At 37.9% G+C, this 23675-nt stretch overlaps 2 protein-coding genes and 1 long non-coding RNA gene across 3 annotated transcripts; all 3 read left to right on the top strand.

Annotated features, from left to right (window-relative positions):
* Positions 1 to 1520: 1520 nt before the first annotated feature.
* LOC113321600 lies at positions 1521 to 4603 on the top strand. Its single transcript, XM_026569481.1, has 5 exons — positions 1521 to 1563; positions 3232 to 3420; positions 3709 to 3833; positions 3932 to 4000; positions 4243 to 4603. Exons 2-5 carry the CDS (start codon positions 3240 to 3242, stop codon positions 4588 to 4590), a joined length of 723 nt encoding a protein of 240 aa, XP_026425266.1. The 5' UTR covers positions 1521 to 1563; positions 3232 to 3239; the 3' UTR covers positions 4591 to 4603.
* Positions 4604 to 10730: 6127 nt separating this feature from the next.
* Positions 10731 to 13603, top strand: LOC113320290. Its single transcript, XM_026568217.1, has 5 exons — positions 10731 to 10967; positions 11296 to 11565; positions 11756 to 11956; positions 12052 to 12231; positions 12356 to 13603. The coding sequence occupies exons 1-5, from the start codon at positions 10782 to 10784 to the stop codon at positions 13475 to 13477; spliced, it is 1959 nt and encodes a 652-aa protein (XP_026424002.1). The 5' UTR covers positions 10731 to 10781; the 3' UTR covers positions 13478 to 13603.
* Positions 13604 to 18489: 4886 nt separating this feature from the next.
* On the top strand, positions 18490 to 19586 carry LOC113320806. The gene is made up of 2 exons (XR_003346301.1): positions 18490 to 18733; positions 18972 to 19586. It is a non-coding gene; the product is annotated as an uncharacterized LOC113320806 (long non-coding RNA).
* The last annotated feature ends 4089 nt before the right edge of the window (positions 19587 to 23675 follow it).

Raw genomic sequence — 23675 nt, 5'->3', positions numbered from 1 at the left:
AATATCGAGCATCCATTACATTTGTTCTCCATAAACCAAAGTTATTGGTTCCACTAAAATTTTCAACCTTTTGTTGTGGTATATGAAAAAAGTATTTTTTTTCTTTTATTTCTTTATCTTTATTTGATGGCTCAGGTATATCCATCAACTCTTCTGGTTCCGAATCAACCAATTTTCACAGACAATAAAAAAAAAACAACTAAACTTTGAGATCAAAATTATCTCAAGCAACTTCATAAAAGATACCCCCACTGCAGTATATGAATACCCAAGATTATAAGAACGTAACATGCTCTCTTGATTCCAATTGTTACGTTAAAACCCGCGGAAGTGACTGGAACAACTACACAATGATACTTTAAATATTGCAAGAACAAAAACTAAAAAGATAAACGAGACAAGAATTTAACGATGTTGAATCCTCGGAAAAAATAAATGGATTTATATGTTATCGTATGTGAGACATTGATTACACAATATTTAACTACTATCAAGTAAAGTAGTTATCACAAAAAATAAATGGATTTTTGAACAATTAATTAGCATTGACTATTAAAGCTACAAAATTGTGAATCCCATTTAATTTTTGCTTTAACTATAAAGTTGTGAACCCCAATTTTTCATGATTTATATGACTGATACAAAGGTTACTAGGGATACTATTTGGGCGATCGACACATTTGGTTGAACTATATATAATGTATTAACCCCACTAAAAACTACTGTAAGTTTTGGAAATTATAACTTTCACCTCTAAATTGATTTTCCATAATATCTAGAATCCTATAGAGGAAAAAGAGGGGCACTAATCAGGTGAAGTGGGTATTAAAATGGAATTCATTAAATGAGTCCATAGTCTATTTAGATAACAAGAAGTTAATTTGGAATCTTTGGATAAAATTTCAAAAACACTTGTTGTGATTCCCGTTTCTTGAATACAAATAATTTTGTTTCTGGGAGCACAGTAACTAGGAAACAAAAACAAAAGCAAAAATGTTGGACAAATATGGGAATGAGAGAAAGGTGATTTGGTTCCCATCATAAACTCACAAAAAAAAAAAAAAAATCACCCCTATTAATTTAGGGTGGGAATGCCGCCGTATCATTTCTTGCATCTATTACCTTTAGTACCACACATCCGGAATTTATCTTTGTACTTTCAAAATTTAGAAAACAACAACTTATTTTGGATACATAATTTCAAAACCATCTCTAAAAGCTATTTGTTAACCATTTGTTTTGTAAAACAAAATACTATTTTTCTTTGTGACTTCTGGTTGTCACAGCAACCACATATACTTCTTGTTTCCAAACGCGCCCAAAAGAAAAACAAAGATAAAAATCTGACTGCAGGAGTGAAGTATTGACTCATTGAGTTGACACTCACCTACTGAGTCAAGTTGTAATCGTATATTTAGTGCGGTTTTCAAAATGCAATATTGTCTTTAATTCTTCATTAATGGTTCTTGAGCATATGAATAGGCATTCTTCTTTTTTCTACTTTCTAACTTTTGCTCTCTGTTTTCCTTTATAAATCGTCCTCTATCTTTCTCTGAATCAAAGGTATATCATTTCTTTCAATCCTTCGTCTGTTGATTTTGTTGAACTTTGATTTGATCATATATATCATTTTGGATATTCTTTGCAGAGATAAAGATTATTTTTCTTTTGGTTGTGATTTTAGGGCATGATTAAGGGATATGAGTTTTATGATTAACTTTGTGGAGATTTTATATGATTGAATGTCTGTTTTTTTATGTTTCTTGTTGATGGAGTTTATTCTGATGTAGGGAGTAAGTTAGGGTTTTTTAAGATAAGGTTCTAGTTTCTAGAGTTAGTGACGCTGAGGAGAAACAAATTAAGAAATGTCAACTTTTGTAGAAAAACCTATGGAAGCAAGGATTGTTTGTATCTTTAATTTCGTTATGCTGCCATTGTTTGTGTATGGATTGGTGCTATTTGAATTTTCAATTATATGAAAAACTTTGCCTAAAGTTAAGCGAGGGTACAAAACGATTTAAATCTTAACTATGAATCGATTCGATTCGACTGTGAATCTTATGATTCACATTTTGACTCGTGCAATTTGCACCGATTTATAAATCACCCAGATCTAAATCTGTTCTTTCCATGTGATTGTTTTTACAAATTTTTTTTTTTTAGACATTTTGACTCGCATTAGTGCACAAGATTCATATCTATAATACTAATAACATCAAACTTCTCCAATATATATATATATATATATATATATATATATATATATATATGTATTTAGGTATTTACCATGAATCTTAGATTCGCGATTCAACATATGATTCGATTCCTAAAAATGAAAAAGGATTCACGATTTAACAACCTTGGAGGGTACATAGAGGATGACAATAGAAATGTAGTCACTTGAATGTTTTTTTCTTATAATGCTGCCGTTGTTTGTTTATCAATTAGCACTTGAAATGTAGTCATTTGAATCTTAGAATATATATATACGAATTTAGAAATGATATATTGTCCAAGGTTAAGCCTGGGTACAGAAATGATATAATGTAATTTTGGATTATCACCAGCTCAATTTCTGCTACAAGTAAACAAATTTGGAATACATTTTATGATTGCGGAAATGTTTTATCTAAATTTGTCTGTTAGGCTGTAAAGATACGGATCCCAGGACATATATTGCTTAAAAAAAAAGATATTGGAAAAATGTTCAACCCAAATATCTCTGTTCGTGTCAAGAGAATTCTCTTTGAGTGTTTTGGGTGAATTCCAAGACATTTGTTGTCTATTTTGTGTCATAAAGATATAGATTTATCATGTCATCGCAGTTGGCTGTTCCTGTTTGTAGTTTAAATTTGGATTCTTTTAGATATTCTTAGAGAACTCTCAAATTGGAATTAGTCTGTTACCTAGTAGAGTATGAGGACGTTAGGGTTAGAAAGAAACCAATCACCCAAACTCTAATAAATGGTTACTGTGATACCATGTTTAGTAGGATGGTTATATTATGAATATGGATGTCCATTTCGAGGAAACCTTATGTGTGAGTTAACGTTTTAACTATTCAAGTATGGGTGTTAGGTCTCAATATTTTTTCTTGGTTCTGCATTCAAAAGTTGAAATATTGGGGCAGGTATAACTAGTGAATGTCGTTTGCTATACTTATCTGGTTCTAACCGATCCTATAAATATTGTTTTAACTTTAGCTTCTTCTTTGGTTTCTGACTAAAACAGAAAAAGCAATGGCATATCGTCACCAATCACCTTTCCTGAGACAGTTGAAAGTCAATGACCCAAAAGATATCCCCAACAATATGTGTTTGCACACATACGTTATCGATATACCAGGTGTGAAGGAAGAGGATGTCAAAATTCGTGTTAGTGAAGGTCGATTTCTCATTATTGAAGCACACGGCTATAAAGGTGATAATCCTCAATTGTTTTTTGTTTTAAATCAACCATATATATATGAAATGAGTGTTCTTCATTAATCCTCCATGAAAGAAATTGGTGCTTTCTTTAGAGATGCAGTTTGTTTTGTAGGCAACCCTGTCTGATTTCGGTTAACCAAACCCTTCAAATGTTGAACATCAAACTTGTTAATCGTCTCCACTTTTTATATGAGATTGCAAGAATCATTGATGTGACAGTTGCTAGTGTTCATTCCGAAAATTATAAACCCGTAAAGTTGCTGGGATTTTTTGTTTGCAGAGGCTGTGTCATCCTTGCCAGCTGAGACGGAAAGTTCAAGGAAGAGGTCTCGGGAGACGATGGAAGAGACTGAGAGGAAGCACCGGAAGATGCTGGAAGAGATTGAGAGAAGGGTCCAGGAGCAGGTATATTTCCAAATGTCAATCATCATCCCCTTATTAATTGATTCAAAAGGGTCAATTTGAATGAAGCTACATACATGTCGGTTTTTGTCATTTTGAAGATGAATCTCCAGGAGGAGTTGGAGGAGTTGGAAGAGCTGGAAGAGTTGAACAGGATGTCCCAGCAACAGGTATGATTCCAAATGTTGTGATTCAACAATTTTCTTCCCCATTGGTTTGAGAAGAATTATCCATTTGAATGAAGATTACCTACATGCCGATGTTAATTTTTATTATTCATTTGCTCAAACTATTTCTATTGAAATTATGCAAATTTTAATTATCGTGGAATTTATACCAGTATGGCTTATAGAACAATAAATAAAATGATAAGCCATGTTGGTAACATCTAACTGTCCTCTCTTACTCTCAGGCAGCACTTTTTGCTAATATGGCTGGATATCCTTTCTTGCATCCAGCGAGCTATCATTTTTCCTCAGGCTCTGATCAAGCATACGGTATTAACAACACATACCATCATTCTCCGGCTGCTGTACATGATGCAGGGATGAATTATACACTTCCACCATTCGATTTCAGTGTTCCTTCGAGCAGCTTTCCTCCAGCAGCTCCTATTCCTTTTGGCCATGGAGGGTTTGCAGGTTCTGCCAACTTTCATGGAACCCCTGCAAGCTCAACCACTGGCTATGATGATGCCACAAACTCAGGTGTGTGGATACTGTTGGCGCAATGCGGAAATGTGATGGGTTTATGGAAATGATTTTGAAAGAGAGGTTGGTTAATTGGAAAGTGAGGCTTTGATTAATATGAAAATGAAAATGTTACAAGAGGTTTGTGTAGCAACTTTGGCTTCCACTAGTTGTTTACAAAGAGGCACTTTGGCTCTTACTCTAACTCTAGCTCTCACTCTACTACTTGGTTACTCACTTGAGTTTTGATGATTGTTGTTGGATGATCCCAAATGAATCCATCCTATGCCTATTTATAGGCTTCATGACCAACTCCTTACTTTTCTAGATAGTTCTATCTAGACTCTTCTTCAAATTAGATATTATAAGAAAACTCTAGAAAAGAATTCTCTAGATAATACTTGATGTAAAGAAGGCCTAGAAGATTCTAGTATTGGGCTTTACTTAATGTAGATGATTATTTGGGCCTTACTTATTGGGTTTTCACAAATTAAGTTTTTAACACCCCCTCTTAATTTGTGATGTTAAGTTTTTCTCTAAAGTGATTGAATTTGTCCACTGTGACTGCTTTTGTGAAGATGTCGGCATTTTGCTCTTGTGTTGGACAGAATTGGAGCTCAATTTCCTTGTTTTCGACCAGCTCTCTGATAAAGTGATGTCGTAGCTCTATGTGCTTCGTCCGTCCGTGAAAGACTGGATTTTTTGTCATTGCAATTGTAGACATATTGTCACAGTAGATAGTCGTCGGCTGCTTTTGCCTTTGTTGTAGGTCGGTCATTATTCTTCTTAGCCACACTGCTTCACATGCTGCACTTGTTGATGCTATGTACTCTGCTTCGGCTGACGATAATGCCACCGTGCTTTGCTTTTTAGAACTCCAAGAGATAACTTTTGTTCCTATACAGAAAACATAGCCTGATGTGCTCTTTCGGTCTTCAATAGAACCTGCCCAATCGCTATCTGTGAAGCCAATTAAATCATTATCTTTTTCTTTTGTATACTTGATGCCAAAATCTTTTGTTCCCTTGATATATCGAAGAATTCTTTTTGCGGCGGCATAGTGTAACTTGCTTGGCTCGCTCATAAACCGAGAAACAATACTGGTTGCATTGACGATGTCTGGCCTTGTATTTGTTAAGTAGATCAGTGAGCCGACTAGACTTCTGAATAAGGTTGGATCAACTTTTGTCGCTCCATCATTTTTTACCAATTTCTCATTGGTACCCATTGGAGTTGCAATTGGTTTGCAATCCATCATGTTGAACCTTTTCAGTAAGTCTTCCGCATATTTTTCTTGAGAAATGAATATTTCTTCTGGAGATTGTTTTACTTGAATCCCAAGAAAATATCGCATAAGTCCTAAGTCTGTCATCTCATATTCTTTCATCATCTCCTTCTTAAATTTTTCTGTCATCTCTTGTTTTGTACTGGCATAAATTAAATCATCAACATAGAGACAGACAATTAGGAAGTCCGTACCTTGTTTTCTGATGTAGAGTGATGGCTCACTTGGACTTTTCTCAAATCCATTATCTCGGAAATACTTGTCGATTTTGCTATTCCATGCACGCGGTGCTTGCTTAAGACCGTATAGTGCTTTGCGGAGATGATATACCATTTTTTCTTTTCCTTTTCGGATATATCCTTGAGGTTGTTCAACGTACACCTCTTCTTCAAGTTCTCCGTTTAGGAACGCCGACTTTACGTCTAATTGGTAGACTTTCATTTTGAGTTGAGCTGCCAAAGCTAACACCATCCGAATTGTTTCCATGCGAGCGACTGGGGCGAATGTCTCGTTGTAGTCAATTCCTGGTTGCTGGGAATATCCTTTTGCAACTAGCCTTGCTTTGTGCTTTTGAATTGACCCATCTTCATTATATTTTGTCTTGTAGACCCATTTCAGACCAATTATTTCTTTATCAACTGGCTGATTGACGAGCTCCCATGTCTTATTTTTCTCAATTACTCGCATTTCTTCTCCCATGGCGTTTCTCTCTCATTTTTCTTCTTTTCCGCTTCCTCATATTTTTGAGGTTCTAGTGCTATAAAAGCACAATTAGATACATTATAAATATCTCTTAGGGAACGCACCTTTCTAGGTGGGGCACTTGAGTCAGATGAGCTTGGACTTTGTTGTGTTGGACTAGGAGATCTCGGGCTTGCTGGTGGAGTGTTTTCTTCTTGGTGTGACAGATATGGCTCTTCTTCGATGAGTAGTGGAGACTCGTGGTTATCTGGTTCATCATTCCAATCCCAAGCTTTGAATTCATCAAAGATAACATCTCTTGATATTACCAGTTCCTTTGTATCTGGATTTAGAAGTCTATAGGCTTTAGACTCCTCGCTATATCCGATGAATATAAGCTTTTCTCCTTTTTCATCGAACTTTTCTCTATGTTGGGATGGAATATGTGAGTATGCTACACAACCAAAAATTCTGAAAGAAGTTACCTCAGGCTTTTTCTTATGCCATCCCTCGTATGGAGTTTTATTGTGAACCGCTTTTGTTGGCGAGCGATTAAGGATGTACACTGCTGTGTTGACTGCTTCCGCCCAGTAGGTGTTGGGTAGCTTCCTTGCTTTTAGCATACTGCGAGCCATTTCCACGATCGTACGATTTTTCCTTTCCGCACGCCGTTTTGTTGTGGAGTGTATCGGACGGTGAGCTCCTTTTTAATTCCATTTTCTTTGCAGTAGTTGATAAACTCTTTTGAAGTAAATTCTCCACCACGGTCTGTACGGAAAACTTTCAATTGATGGCCACTTTGCTTCTCTGCCAGCGCCTTGAATTCTAGGAATTTAGTGAATGCCTCGGACTTTTGCTCAAGAATGTACACCCACATCATCCTGGTATAATCGTCCACGAATAAGAGAAAATATCTTCTGTTGTTGAGTGAAGTTGTTCTTGTCGGACCGCATATATCAGCGTGCACCAATTCGAGGGGCCTTCTTGCTCTCCACGATGTCTTCGTAAATGGAAGTCTATGAAACTTCCCTAGAATACAACCTTCACATACTTTATCTCCACCGTCGATATTGGGAAGACCAATTACCATGCCTTTTGATTTTAGAACCTTTAAGGATCTGTAGTTGAGATGCCCGTATCTCAAATGCCATAGCTTTCCTTCGTCAATATGGTTGGTACTCATTGCACAATTTTCAATTGATGGCATAGATAGGGGAAAGACAAAATTTCCTGACATTTTTACTTTTGCCACCAATTGATTATTAATTTTATCGTAAATTGTGCATTCTCCGTCTTCGAAATGTAGTGAGTACCCTTTTCTTATAAGTTGTCCAACACTTAATAAATTTTGAGCTAGGCCAGGAACATAAAGAACATCAGATATGTATCGAGTTTTACCTGACCTTGTACGTACGGATATGACTCCTCTTCCTTCAACATTCTGGAACTTTCCATCTCCAAGTTTGACTGGCGGAATCTCTTGTTCCTCCAATTTTACGAAATATTCTTTGTTTCCTGTCATATGGCTGCTGCATCCGCTGTCGACGTACCATATACCTTGCGATTCTTGTTGCGAGGTGAGGCAGGAATAGAATACTTGATTCTGAGAATTGTTTTTCTCGGAATAGTTTGCTTCATTAAGCCAACAATCTTTCTCCATGTGATTTAATTTATCACACTTGGTGCACTTATACTTGCAATCTTCAGTTGCATGTCCAAATTTTTGCAAACATTGCATCGGAGATTTGAGGAGTTATTTTTTCCGTACCTTTGATTGTTGTTTCTATAACCTCCTTTTCCTTTTCCACGTCCGCGGTAGAAATTTCTGGGTCCTTGATTTGACGTCGACCCTTTCTCATACTGCGAGTTGGATGATGATCCCCCTCTAGAGCTTTCTTTTTTGGCTTCTGTATTTTTCTTCTCACTGAAATTTATTTTTGATTGAAATGCCTGCTCCAATGGTTGCTCCGCGAACCTATTTATTCTTTTCTCGTGCGCCTCGAGTGAACCCATTAATTCATGTACCGAGAGAGTCGATAAATTTTTTGATTCTTCAATGGCAGCGACGATATGATCAAATTTGAATGGTAAGCTTCTTAATATCTTTTCTACCACTCTTTTATTTTCAATGGTATCTCCATAACTACTGATTTGATTTACTATGCCAGTAACTCTTGAGAAGAAGTTCTGGATAGTTTCATTTTCTTTCATAAGTAAATTATCAAAATCTCGCCATAAATTTTGTAGTTTAATGGAGATTACCTTTTCTGATCCTTGGAATGCTACTTTGAGAATATTCCAGGCCTCCTGTGAAGTTTTTGCCACCGAAATTCGAGGAAAAATAGCTTTGCTTACGCCCTGTTGTAGAAACAGTAATGCTTTAGCATCTTTCTTCTTATTTTCCTTATACTCTTTTTTCTCTGCGTCCGTCCATGACGACAGAGTTTCTGCCGACTCTGGTACTTTATAACCTTCTTCTATAAAATCCCATAGGTCTTGTGAAATGAATAGTGTCTTCATTTGTAGACTCCAATAATCGTAACTCTCACCATCAAAAATTGGAATTAGACTTTGGGCATAGTTGAAACCTTGAATATTTTGGTTAATTGCCATGAGTAGAGTTTTAGGATTACTGGGTTAGGTTTGCTCTGATACCAAATTTGTTGGCGCAATGCGGAAATGTGATGGGTTTATGGAAATGATTTTGAAAGAGAGGTTGGTTAATTGGAAAGTGAGGCTTTGATTAATATGAAAATGAAAATGTTACAAGAGGTTTGTGTAGCAACTTTGGCTTCCACTAGTTGTTTACAAAGAGGCACTTTGGCTCTTACTCTAACTCTAGCTCTCACTCTACTACTTGGTTACTCACTTGAGTTTTGATGATTGTTGTTGGATGATCCCAAATGAATCCATCCTATGCCTATTTATAGGCTTCATGACCAACTCCTTACTTTTCTAGATAGTTCTATCTAGACTCTTCTTCAAATTAGATATTATAAGAAAACTCTAGAAAAGAATTCTCTAGATAATACTTGATGTAAAGAAGGCCTAGAAGATTCTAGTATTGGGCTTTACTTAATGTAGATGATTATTTGGGCCTTACTTATTGGGTTTTCACAAATTAAGTTTTTAACAGATACACGGGCCTACAAGTTCAAGAACAGAATCTGCAATTCCTGTTAGCACATATTACAGCTTCGGGGTTCAGGGTCCGCAGCAACAACATCATTATGGAAATCTTGGGAACCCTAATTTCTACTCTTCTCAGGTTTAGCTAGTTATTGTTTTTCTTGCAGCTTGTGTGTTGGGTCGGCTTTTGCGCTTAGGCGCATCTCATCTTGTACTTCTTTCTCCATTTGAATAAAATTTAAAAAAAACAAAACAAAAAAAAACAGATAAAAGTTGTAATGCATTTTGGATGGTATTGCTTGAAAGTTTTTGTTGGTGCTGATATCTTGAGAATTCTAAGCAATTTTTCCTCTTTATTCTCTTCATATTAATCATCGATGAGGTGAGGCTCGAACCCGCAACCACACTCACGTAAACAGAAATGGACCATTTCGATTTCCCCGCCAACTTTACCAAAATGGATTCCAAAGAAATAGTACCACTACTTCCTCCATCTCCACCGCCTCAAATTCCACCTTCTTTCTTCTTCTTTTTCTCCGCCACCAGGTCCTAAACTATATCTAAACCCACAATCTTATGTTACTGGGGATGATGATGATGAGCTCTACTCACCATTCCAACCAACTCCTTTTCTTGATTTTCAAATGCAGAGAACCACCACCATAACGACACCTACAGGAACAATGTCATCGGCCCTTTTCTTCTTTCAGTCCTAGGAATTGAATGACAGATCTTCAATTCAAGCCTTAATCAGGTAAAAATTCTTTCTTCTTGAGTAATTTTATTGCAAAATAAAAATAAGAAATCTCACCTTTTTAATAGGGCCATCACATGGAGTATGAATATATCCATATTCTGCACATTATGTGTAGCTTTGGATCTGTTGTTTATCGACTCGGTTATGCCCAAGGAGGATGAGAATATAGGAGATTGCTGGTCCGTGAACCTACGCGTCAAGTGTGTAGAATATGGAAGAATAATAGGAAACTGAGTTAGACCATGACTTTATGTAGTTTCCTTATCTGCCGCTAATTGCAATTCCCACTCCCACCCACTTGTTCCTATATATACTCGGCCGTTTCTTTATTTTCTCGTCGATTGAGTATCTTAAAATTATCTCCTGTTAAAGGGGGTGTAAGGGTTGCGCAATTTCGCAACCTGTCTTATATGAAGAAAAAGAAAAATCGTCGGAAGGAAAAGAAAAAGAAAATTATGCAGAGAGAAAATTCTCCATACTGCTGGGCACCAGTCCCACCACCATCTACACCACCACCAGTACCACCAGCGCAATCTCAATATACCTTTTCTGCTGAACGGTTCCCAGCACCATGGACTGGAAATATCTCTAATCAGGTGAGAATGTTGATCCTTAGGTTTTTTTGTTTTGATTTGTTTTTGGATTGGTTAGTTTTGGATTTGGACCAATTGTTGAATGGATTCATTATATGATTTTAATCTTATACTAAATTGTTGGATGATGATTCAAGTTTGTGCATGCATGAAATTGATCTTTTGCAATGTTTCATTGGTTTGGTAGTTGAAATCATCTGTTTAATTAGAATTTGTCAAAAATGTGTCATGAATTTGATTAGGAAATTTGTGCTTAGGTGTTTACTTAATGTTGAACCTTTTGGTTTTCTAAATTTGGATTCTAATATTGATCCTTTGGTCTGTCTTTCAGAACAGTGGAATGATGAGTCCAACAGATCCATGTTTGCAGATGCGGCCACCAAGTGGAGCTCTTCCAAACTTGAAACAGGGATGGGCGCCGCCACTGGCTAAAGTAAATAACCATTCTCTAGCTATGAGACCACCAACCCCGGTTTCAGTAAATCAGGGATGGGCACCACCACTGGCTCCAGTAAATAACCATTCTATAGCTGTGAGACCACCATCCCCGGCTCAAGTGAATAACCATTCTCTAGTTGTGAGACCACCACCCCCGGCTCAAGTAAGTAAACATTCTCTGAGTTATTGTTAACGCATTCATAATTTTCACTTCATATTAACCGACCTCTTTTGCTCTTGTATTCATTTATTATTCGGGGTTTGCATTGGTTTTAGCATGTTGTGTTCGGGAATACCATGTGTAATGTATGTTGATATCTTCCATGACCTTTAACATTTTTCCTTGAATTCAGGGTGCCTGGCCTTCCTTTCCTCCTGCTCAGATGATGAATCATGGGATTGTAAACAACAAATCCCGTCCTTTAGATCTCGGCATGTTTCCTCCTTGGCAGCTCAGTGTTACTCTTCCTGGTGGGGAGAATCGTTATATCAATATCCCTTACTCAGAGGGTACCCATGTTATTGGTCTCCCCCTTGGTTTGGATGTTCCTGAAGTAAGAATTTTTTTCCATTGCGTTTTAGAGCTTTCCCCATTCTCCTGTACTTGTATTATCCTAAACCTGGAAACGTTTTTATTTTCGTTTTTCAGGTGATTGCGAGCAACTACAAAGCTTTACTATGTATGGTAAGCGGAATGACCTGCATCATAAACAGTCAATTTTTGAACTTAGATCGATACCAGAAGAATACTGCTAGTTATTGGGAGGATATTGTGAATCGCTATCGCCTTGAAATTCAGGAGTTGAAGTCGGCTCCTCAGGAGGCGATGGTATGTTCTTTCCTATAGGTTTTGCTTACAAATTCTCTTACCCAACGACAATAATTTCCTAGTCGTTTCTCTTTCATATTTTTTCCAGGCTCATCTAATCAAATTCTTTTTCCGCATTTTTCAGGCTTCAGTTTCTCCATCGAAAAAGAGGAAGATGAGTGCAGAGGAATCTAGCCCCTGTGAAACAAAGACAGTTTGTATTACCAAACCTGAGCACCTGCCTCCACCAATATCCATTGAAACGCCTGCCAACCCTGTTCCCCTGGTCCAGGAATCTGTTATAGAAGAGGATATGGATGAAACGGATGACTTCCCCCTTCCTAGTGTGAAGCGTGCGCGAGGCAAAGATGTTCCTACAGGTGCAGCACTATCTTGTTCTGACGTGCAAACTGAGAAGGTTGAATCCGTTGCAAGGCTTGAGACCACCGAGGAAACTGTTGATGCTACAATGACCTCTAACTCCGCCAATTGCCCGACTTTTGACTCCGCAACATTAACTAATTCGACTCCTAAAGAAGTCACTCTTCCCGTTGTTGAATCTGTTACAGGGGTTGCGCCCACCGGGGAACCTTTTGATGCTACAATGACCTCTACCTCTGCCAATTGCCTGAATGTTGACTCCACAACTTTAACTAGTTCGGCTGATACAGATATCACTCCTTCCCTTGTAGAATCCACAAGTGTTTCCGGTCAAGTGGGAGATGAATGGTTTGCATATGTGGAGAACTTCAACATCCCAAAAGAGTACGCAGTTTTGTATAAAAAGATATATAACAAGTATGGGCATATTGCGACTAAGAAGGTCATCAAGTCCAATGATGCTATACTACTTGCAGCTGTTACTAGCTTGTTAAAAATTGCCCGTACAATGGAAACTGCGCGGGGTGTGGATTTGAGTGAACCGCTGCTAGAAAGTTGGGAAGGAGACATCAAAGATGCTGAGACATTGCAGTTCAACGTTAAGTGGCTTCGTGAGAAATTTAATAGAGTTAAAATCTATTGGAAGTTGGCTTTAAGGATAGATAAAGAAGTGGAAAGCCGTGAACTAGTATTAGATGCAACACAGGCAAAGTATGTTGGTCTTTATTCTAGAAAAGACGAACTCGATTCTGAAATTTCAGAGGTGAAGATCAATTTAAGAAAATCTGAAGCAAAGATTTCATCCCAGCGAGAAGCTATCCGAGAAAAGATTGCGCAGAAGAACACATTTTTGTATGAACCTATTCTGGGGAACTTGTTTAGTTGATTATACATATTCGCCTGGATGGTTCCAAATTGATTGTAGTATGTTGGTAAAATCATCGGAACTTGTTTGCCGATACAGCAACTTATTGTGATTGTAAATGCTAAATAATATGAAATAGTTTTATCATGTCTGAGACTAGACGTCTTTTGTCACATCATGTTTGTTTGCATTTGACTCTTGATTTGGATCTAAATCGTGTCAAACCGTTTGTTTTTTATTTTGAGTTAGATCTTGACTCAGACCTGACTCTACCTCATCATATTTGGATTTGGTTGGTTATTCCGACTTAAAAACTATTGAATGGTAGAGTTACAGAAAACTTTTGAATTTGTACTTGACCCAACCACCTCCTAGTGAGATGCATGAATAAGACACAAGAAATCTAAAAAACAAAAGATCTGATATCTAGAATCGAGTCAGATTCTGAGTCACTCATTAGTGGTTGTTCAGCCCGAAGTCCCAGAGCCACCGGTTTCGAGTCAGCTAGGGCATATGATTCCAGTTGGTAAGCATTTAGCTATAACTCTTTTCAGTTGACTCACTCTCCATAGCTGCTGCCTCTTCTTCTCTTTCAAAGCTGTTCAGGTAAACAAAAGATTCTCAAAGAATAATCAGAAATCCTTTTTATTGAATGTTGTTCAATAGATTATATTGATACTTTGATCGGCGACGGAGCCAAAGCGATACAAATGGTTTTGACCCCAGGTCTGATATTGATTATATTTGTATAATCTATTCAACTTCAATTTACTGAAAATGGTTGTTTCACCACAAAAGTTGATGATGATTAATATATGTGTTTTATGTGACGATGGTGTGCCTGAAATGATTGGAAAGTGTTGAATAGATTATATTGCTTTGTGTGCATGGAAATTCAGAAATTAATACAGTAATTTTTGTTTTTATCATCTTATAAAACCTTTAATTTCTATTAATTACTCCGAGTTACCTTTAATTGACCCCTCACGCTTTAGTTTCTCTGGAAAAAATGAATTAGCTCATGTTCATTGTTTTGTGGTACCTGGCAAAACTATCATTTTGAGGGGTCTCGGCCGTTTGCATTTGTTTCAGTGTGCTGATCTCTTCCAGGACCGACCCTATGTATTTATGTCCGTTGTTCCATGAACCTTTGCTTTCTACCTGCACACATGACGAATACTGGGGTTGTAGACAAGAAATTTTGTCCTTTAGATCTAGGCAATTTTCACTGTTACTATTAGTGATGGGGAGACACGTCGCATCAACATCCCATGTCCTGAGAACACTGTGATTGGTCTTCCGCTTGGTTTGGATGTTCCTGAGGTAACAACTTGTTCAATGCTTTCCTTTATCATTTCCGCGGTGCTTCATTTTTCTGAACCTTCCTTGCCTTCTTTCAGGTAATAGCTGGCCGTTAAGAAGGATTGCTGCGTATGGTGCAGGGGATGAGAGATGTCATTACTAACATAGTTCAAGATTTAGCTCGATGCCAGCAGGATGCAACTCGCTTCTGGCAGGATGCAGTTTGCTTTTGCCTGGATGCAAAACGTTACTATCATGAGCTTGAGGAGTTCAAGTCCAGAATGGGTGGTAAGGTGGTGGTTTCTCGGGACTTATTGGTATGTGCATCCCTTTGGATTTTGTTGCAGCTTTAATTTATTGCGGCCTTTTTAGACCTTTATCTGCAAAATAGCACAACTGTATAAGGCGCGCTGCTAGTTCTGTACAGTGGTGGCCAAAATCAGAACAGGGTAGTGATTTACCTTTAAATCCCAAAAAATAATATGACTTAGTCCACCGGTTCAAGAAATTCAGTCCACCAAGAAACCAAGCCCCTATTTTTTTTATCTATCTCATATTTTCAGTGGTGTAATCAATCTGAAAGGCTGAAAGATATTGGATCCGGATCACCCTGCTACCATTTAAATTACTCGAATTTTATGGGAAAGGTTGAATAATTTGGGTCTTTAACATCAACTTTGTGTCACTCTTGACATAGCAAATCTAGATTTTGTTTCATGGATGAATTGAGCACGGCAAGTTGTTAATCATCTTAAGATAGGAAGCTAAAAGGTACTTGTATCGAGTCGTCAGTACTCGAGTATATGAAATTAAAAGGTACTTATATCTAGTCGTCAGTTACGCGAGTACCTGCATTGTAAGTGGCAAGGCTTATAATGGTTTTGCAAGATACATTCTACGTCCATATTCATCATACCCGTGCATTTATAAACTATCGTTAGGTATTGCGTAAGGAATTTGCGTTCACTTTTCCATGTTAGCTATTCATAAAAACAACTAGACATGCACTGGTTTAGGCGTGTACTTTTTTTTTAGTCACCCTCATTTTGAAATTTTGGCTCCGCCGCTGGTTCTGTACAGTAGTGCAGAAACTAGTTCAGTTCTCATTCATTCCTTTCCCCTCCGCTCAGACACAAATACACACTCAGATATATTCTCATTTTTGCAATCTAATTCTTCCGGACTTCACAAAAACTGTGGTCGTTTTGCTATCTCTCTTATTTTTTCCAGGCTGAACCAATCAAATTTTTCTTCCACATTTTGCAGGCTCCTGTGTCTCCATCAAAAAAGAGGAAGTTGAAGACAGAGGAATCTGGCCCTTGTGAAACACCGGCAGTTTTTATTGAGAAACATGAGCATCTACCTCTACAAAAATCGAACGATAGGCCTTCCATCCCTGTTAAACTGGTCCAGGAATCTGTTATAAAAGAGAATATGGATGCGTCGTATGACTTACCCCTTACTAGAGTGAAATGTCCGCGACGCCAAGATATCCCCACAAATGCATCACTAATTTGTTCCGGGGTGAAAACTGAGAAGGTTGAATCTGTTGCAGGGGTTGTGCCTGTTGGGGAACCTGTTGATGCTAAAGTGACCTCTACCTCCGCCAATTGCCTGACTGCACAACATCAACTATATCAACTCCTACAGATATCTCTCCTCCCCTCGTAGAGTCCACAAGTGTTTCTAGTCGAGTGGAAAATGAAGGGTTTGAATATGTGGAGAATTTCAAGATCCCAAAAGTGCACGCAGATTTGTATAAGAAAATCTTTAGTAAGTATGGGCATATGGCGACTACGAAGGTCATCAGGTCCAACAATGACATACTATTTGCAGCTGTTACTAGCTTGTTAAAGATTGCCAGCGCAATGGAAACTGCACGTGGTGCAGATTTGAGTGAAGCACTGGTAGAAAGTTGGGAAGGAGACATCAAAGATGCAGAGACCTTGCAATTCAATGTTAAGTGGCGTCGTGAGAAACTGAACAGACTTAAGATATATTTGAAGTTATCTTTAAGGATAGACGAAGAACTTGAAAGGCGTGAACAAGTACTGGATAAAGAACAGGCGAAGTATGTTGGTCTGATTTCAAGAAAAGGCAAACTTGAGACTGAACTTGTAGAGGTGAAGATTAGTATACGGAAATCTGAAGCGAAAATTTCATCTGAGCCAGAAGCTATTCGAACAAAGACGACACTGAAGAACATTTTCTTGTCTGCACCTGTCTTAAGGAATTTGTTTTGTTGAGGTTAGAAAATCCGTTGCAGGTTGGTAACAGAAAAATGAAGCTTCTCCTTAACCAGTTATTTTGACTAGCGTTTTGTACATAAATGGTAAGAGAAAAAGCAGTAGGAACTAGAACGAATAGCGCAGTGCAGTAGGCTAGTAACATATGCGACCGTCAGGGATGGAAACTTGCTTAACACTAATATGTTGTTAGTATGATTGTAATCTCTATATTATGATGTATTTAACATCTGAATCTGAATATCTGACTCCGATTCTAGTCTTCAGGTGTCTGTAACTGTAAGTCTGACAAATATTAGAGTTACTGAATGCAACTTTCTAAAATACTCACCCAGTGCTTGCTGTACATATCTATGGTGCAGTGTTCATCCAAACACCTAGTATCCTCAAAATGGTGCCATTTTTGAGGATGTTAACATCGCTGGTGCAATGTCTGAAATCTTACTTGGCATCTGACTCGGATAAGAACAAAAATACGCACGGCCGAGGTCTGACTCAAATAGTTTTTTAATGCCCGACTCGAAGTCTGATTCAGCTCATAATCTGACTCATTCACCAGATTCAAACTTTTACATCAAATGTATCATTTGATCATTTTCTAGTCAGATTTTCTGAGTCAGATTAGACATAATGAAATCAGATACAGATGAGTCAGTTGAGTCGGATAAGAACAAAAATATGTACGGTCGGAAAATTATTTTTAATTTATTAATTAAAAGGTGCTTAACTATTGTAAACCCTCTGCACTTTACTCTCTCTCTCTGTCCCATCAGTTATCACTCTCTCCATTGCTTCTTCTTCTCTTTCAAAGCTGTTCAGGTAAACCCTTTTCTCCGTCTTCCTCTGGGTTTCAAGATTATCAAAGATCTTACAGAAATCCATTCTAAAAGTTATGTTTTTTTCGGTGATTGAAGTTGGATTTTTCTCTGCTTTAGTGAATGGTGATTGAAATAGTTATGATAAAGTGAGTTTTTCTTTTTATATATGTGAGTGTTAAATAGATCCATCTACATCCTTTACATTGAAATCGCTAGCAACTGCTCCGAGTTATTGTTAATCGCATTCATACTTTTCGGGTCATATTAACTGACCTTTTCTCGTAGAAAAAATAGTTAGCTCATGTTCATTGTTTTGTTGTACTTGGCAAAACTTTCATTTGATCGATCTCTTCCTCACCTTTGACACAGTGTGTTTCTGGCCGTTTTTAATTGAATGCAGGGTGCCTGGCTTTGGTTTCTACCTGCACACATGATGAATACTAGGGTTGTAGACAATGCATTTCGTCCTTTATATTTAGGCAATTTTCCTCCCTGGAATATCATTGTCACTCCTGCTGGTGGGGAGACACGTCAGATCAACCTCCCACATCCATTGGGTAACCCTGTGATTGGTCTTCCTCTTGGTTTAGATGTTCCTCAGGTAACAACTTGTTCATTTATATAAGTTCCATGGTGTTGGATTTCTCTGAACCTTCCTTACCTTTTTTCAGGTAATAGCTGGACGTTATCAAGGGTTGCTGCGTATGGTGCAGGGTATGAGAGATGTCATTACTCACATGGTTCGAGATTTAGCTCGATGCCAGCAGGATGCAGCTTGCTTTTGGCATGATGCAGCTCGCTTTAGGATGGATGCAGCTTGCTTTTGGCAGGATGCAAACCGTTTTTATTGTGAGCTTGAGGAGTTGAAGTCCAGAATGGGTGGTAAGACGGTGGTTTCTTAGGACTTAATGGTATGTTCCTCCATTTGGATTTTGTTTCAATAATTTATCGCTGCCTCTTTAGACATCTTTAGGCTGCTAGTTATGTTAAGTACTGCAGAAATTTGTTCTGTTCTCAATTCTCATTCTCTTCACGTCTCTCGCTCACACATAAACACACTCTCAGACTTTACAGAAATTATTTTCGTTTCTTTATCTCTCATATTCTTTCCAGGCTGAACCAATCAAATTCTTCTTCCACGTTTTACAGGCTCCGGTTTCTCCATCAAAAAAGAGAAAGTTGGGTACAGAGGAATCTAGCCTTAGTGAAACACAGGAAGTTTGTATTGAGAAACATGAGCATCAAAAATCGAATGACAGGCCTGCCATCCCTGTTCTCCTGGTCCAGGAATCTGTTATAGAAGAGAATATGGATGAGTCGGATGACAGGCCCCAACGCGAAGATGTAGAACAGGTGATGTATGGTTGAAAGCCATGAACAAGTATTGGATGCAGAACAGGTGATGTATGGTTGTCTTAATTCAAGAAAAGACGAACTTGAGAGCCAACTTCTAGAGGTGAAGATTGACATTAGGAAATCTGAAGCCAAGATTTCATCTGAGCGGGAAGTGATTCGAAAAAAGATGGCACAGAAATACATTTTCTTGTTTGAGTCTGTTCTTGGGAATTTGTTCAGTTGATGTTACAAAGTGATTGTAGATGCGCGTCCGTTGCAGGTTGGTAACAGGAAAATGAAGCTTCGTCTGAATCAGTTATTTTTGTACATAAATGATGAGTGAAAGGAACTAGAACGAACAGCGCAGTGCAGTAGCATATGCACATAACTCTAATCTATTAGTATGATTATAAATCCTATATTATGATATATTTAGTGTAATTCTGCTAGGAAATATGAACTGTTTTTATTATGCCGAGGTGTTTATTTTCCTGTTAGCAACGGAATCTGATTCTAGCCTGAAGAATCAGTCTGACAAATATTAGCATCTTTCCAAAATACACACCCTGCAGTGCCTGTCTAGCTGGTGCAATGTCCCTCCAAACACCTAGTATCCTCAAAATGGTGCAATGCTTGAATCTGACTCGCTATAAAAAATAAATTCAATTTTCTAATGCATAACTCGAGGTCCGATTCAGCTCATAATCTGACTCGTTCAGCATATTGTAAATTTAAAATCTATGTATCATTTCATAATTTTCAAGTCAGAGACGTACTGAGTCAGATTCAGATATAGTGAGTCGAGTTAATCCCGAAAGAAGTGATTCAGAAATGGATTTGGCCTAAAGTTTCAGGATAGGTTTCCCCTGAGATTTCCAACCCAATAGTAGAATCCAGCAAATAAAGCAAAATCAGATAACATGAGTCGGATAAGGTACTTGTTTTAAACGGCCAGCCATAGAAGTTGTTTATCGACTTGACTTCTGGAAGTCGAAAAGTCAAAAATCAGTTTGGTAATATTGGATTTATATGAGCAGAAAAGTCAATTTTTGTGAAACAAAATAATTCTGCTTCTGACTTTTATTACTCCAAAAAAAAAAAGCACTTATGCTTCTAGTATCTAAACCGAACGTGCTTAAATTTGCAGTTGGGAAAGGGAGAAGCCAAGCCATAATTTAAACTCTCTCTCTCTCTCTCAGTCTCATCAGTCACTGACTCTGCAAAGTTGCTTCTTCTTCTCTTTCAAGGCTGTCTGTTCAGGTAAACCCTCTTATCAACTGTCCTCTCATGCTTTTTAAATCTGACTTTTATTAGCTCATGTTTATTGTCTTGTGATACCTGCAATACTTTCATCTGGAGGGGTCTCGGCTGTTTGCATTAGCTTTAGCATGTTAAGCTATCCCTTCATGTCTTCCATAACCTTTTGATGCTGTTATTTCTATCCATTTTTCCTTGAATGCAGCGTGTTAATACTTTTGTTGAATCTGATGCAGGGGTTGTGCCCGTCGGGGATTCTATCTACCTCCACCAATTGCCTAACTGTTGACTCCACAACATTAACTCTTTCGACTCCGACAGACCTCACTCCTCGCCTTGTAGAGTCCACAAGTGTTTCTGGTCCAGGGGAACATGAAGGGTTTGAATGTGTGCACAACTGTGAGTCGGATGACATACCCATTACCGATATGGAACATTCGCCAGTAATTACTCCCAAGTTACTGGTCATATATACTTTTGGGTTCTTATTAACTGCCCTCTCATGCTTTATGAATGTTTCTCGAATAAAAGAATTAGGTCATGTTCATTTTTTTTTGTCATTTGGGTGTTCCTGAAGCAAGAACTTCTTCCATTGCATTTTTTAGGCTTTACCACTTCTGTTGTAATTTGTAAGCAATTTTGTTTCTTTTTCGTTTTTTAGGTGATAGCTGTTAAAAACATTTGATAATTGTGATGGGTAAATCTAGAATTATCTAGATAGCTAACTATAACTCCCATGGGCTTATCTAAATGCATAGGCCCAGTCTAGAGATATCTAGACTCTTCTAAGATAAAAAGAGTGCAAGCCCATTCTAGAGTCTTCTAAGACATTTTCCATCATGTGTATCTAGAGAATTCTTTCTCTAGAATGATCTAGGTCAATTAGCTCTAGAGATTTCCAAGTCTAGAGTATTCTTAGTAGTTGGTCATGAAGTAGTATAAATAGAAGCAAATGTTGGCCTTTGTGGGAATCCACAACTCAAGTGAGTGAGTAAGTAGTAGAGTGAGAGCTAGAGTTAGAGTAAGAGCCAAAGTGCCTCTTTGTAAACAACTAGTGGAAGCCAAAGTTGCTACACAAAACTCTTGTAACATTTTCATTTTCATATTAATCAAAGCCTCACTTTCCAATTAACCAACCTCTCTTCAAAATCATTTCCATAAACCCATCACATTTCCGCATTGCGCCAACAAATTTGGTATCAGAGCAAACCTAACCCAGTAATCCTAAAACTCTACTCATGGCAATTAACCAAAATATTCAAGGTTTCAACTATGCCCAAAGTCTAATTCCAATTTTTGATGGTGAGAGTTACGATTATTGGAGTCTACAAATGAAGACACTATTCATTTCACAAGACCTATGGGATTTTATAGAAGAAGGTTATAAAGTACCAGAGTCGGCAGAAACTCTGTCGTCATGGACGGACGCAGAGAAAAAAGAGTATAAGGAAAATAAGAAGAAAGATGCTAAAGCATTACTGTTTCTACAACAGGGCGTAAGCAAAGCTATTTTTCCTCGAATTTCGGTGGCAAAAACTTCACAGGAGGCCTGGAATATTCTCAAAGTAGCATTCCAAGGATCAGAAAAGGTAATCTCCATTAAACTACAAAATTTATGGCGAGATTTTGATAATTTACTTATGAAAGAAAATGAAACTATCCAGAACTTCTTCTCAAGAGTTACTGGCATAGTAAATCAAATCAGTAGTTATGGAGATACCATTGGAAATAAAAGAGTGGTAGAAAAGATATTAAGAAGCTTACCATTCAAATTTGATCATATCGTCGCTGCCATTGAGAATCAAAAAATTTATCGACTCTCTCGGTACATGAATTAATGGGTTCACTCGAGGCGCACGAGAAAAGAATAAATAGGTTCGCGGAGCAACCATTGGAGCAGGCATTTCAATCAAAAATAAATTTCAGTGAGAAGAAAAATACAGAAGCCAAAAAGAAAGCTCTAGAGGGGGATCATCATCCAACTCGCAGTATGAGAAAGGGTCGACGTCAAATCAAGGACCCAGAAATTACTCCCGCGGACGTGGAAAAGGAAAAGGAGGTTATAGAAACAACAATCAAAGGTACGGAAAAAATAACTCCTCAAATCTCCGATGCAATGTTTGCAAAAATTTTGGACATGCAACTGAAGATTGCAAGTATAAGTGCACCAAGTGTGATAAATTAAATCACATGGAGAAAGATTGTTGGCTTAATGAAGCAAACTATTCCGAGAAAAACAATTCTCAGAATCAAGTATTCTATTCCTGCCTCACCTCGCAACAAGAATCGCAAGGTATATGGTACGTCGACAGCGGATGCAGCCATATGACAGGAAACAAAGAATATTTCGTAAAATTGGAGGAACAAGAGATTCCGCCAGTCAAACTTGGAGATGGAAAGTTCCAGAATGTTGAAGGAAGAGGAGTCATATCCGTACGTACAAGGTCAGGTAAAACTCGATACATATCTGATGTTCTTTATGTTCCTGGCCTAGCTCAAAATTTATTAAGTGTTGGACAACTTATAAGAAAAGGGTACTCACTACATTTCGAAGACGGAGAATGCACAATTTGATAAAATTAATAATCAATTGGTGGCAAAAGTAAAAATGTCAGGAAATTTTGTCTTTCCCTATCTATGCCATCAATTGAAAATTGTGCAATGAGTACCAACCATATTGACGAAGGAAAGCTATGGCATTTGAGATACGGGCATCTCAACTACAGATCCTTAAAGGTTCTAAAATCAAAAGGCATGGTAATTGGTCTTCCCAATATCGACGGTGGAGATAAAGTATGTGAAGGTTGTATTCTAGGGAAGTTTCATAGACTTCCATTTACGAAGACATCGTGGAGAGCAAGAAGGCCCCTCGAATTGGTGCACGCTGATATATGCGGTCCGACAAGAACAACTTCACTCAACAACAGAAGATATTTTCTCTTATTCGTGGACGATTATACCAGGATGATGTGGGTGTACATTCTTGAGCAAAAGTCCGAGGCATTCACTAAATTCCTAGAATTCAAGGCGCTGGCAGAGAAGCAAAGTGGCCATCAATTGAAAGTTTTCCGTACAGACCGTGGTGGAGAATTTACTTCAAAAGAGTTTATCAACTACTGCAAAGAAAATGGAATTAAAAAGGAGCTCACCGTCCGATACACTCCAACAAAACGGCGTCGCGGAAAGGAAAAATCGTACGATCGTGGAAATGGCTCGCAGTATGCTAAAAGCAAGGAAGCTACCCAACACCTACTGGGCGGA

Source organism: Papaver somniferum, chromosome 11 (assembly GCF_003573695.1).
Source record: "Papaver somniferum cultivar HN1 chromosome 11, ASM357369v1, whole genome shotgun sequence".
In the NCBI taxonomy this organism is placed as follows: Eukaryota; Viridiplantae; Streptophyta; class Magnoliopsida; order Ranunculales; family Papaveraceae; genus Papaver; species Papaver somniferum.
Note: the sequence above shows the minus strand (reverse complement) of the source record. Positions and strands in the feature narration are given on the sequence as shown.

Excerpts from the sequence above, each read along its gene's own strand:
- LOC113321600 (XM_026569481.1), top strand. The coding sequence starts at position 3,240 with ATGGCATATCGTCACCAATCACCTTTCCTGAGACAGTTGAAAGTCAAT. Across the intron at positions 3,421-3,708 it reads TGAAGCACACGGCTATAAAG|AGGCTGTGTCATCCTTGCCA; the intron begins GTGATAATCCTC and ends TTTTGTTTGCAG. Across the intron at positions 4,001-4,242 it reads ACAGGATGTCCCAGCAACAG|GCAGCACTTTTTGCTAATAT; the intron begins GTATGATTCCAA and ends TCTTACTCTCAG.
- LOC113320290 (XM_026568217.1), top strand. The coding sequence starts at position 10,782 with ATGAAGAAAAAGAAAAATCGTCGGAAGGAAAAGAAAAAGAAAATTATG. Across the intron at positions 10,968-11,295 it reads CTGGAAATATCTCTAATCAG|AACAGTGGAATGATGAGTCC; the intron begins GTGAGAATGTTG and ends TCTGTCTTTCAG. Across the intron at positions 12,232-12,355 it reads CGGCTCCTCAGGAGGCGATG|GCTTCAGTTTCTCCATCGAA; the intron begins GTATGTTCTTTC and ends CGCATTTTTCAG.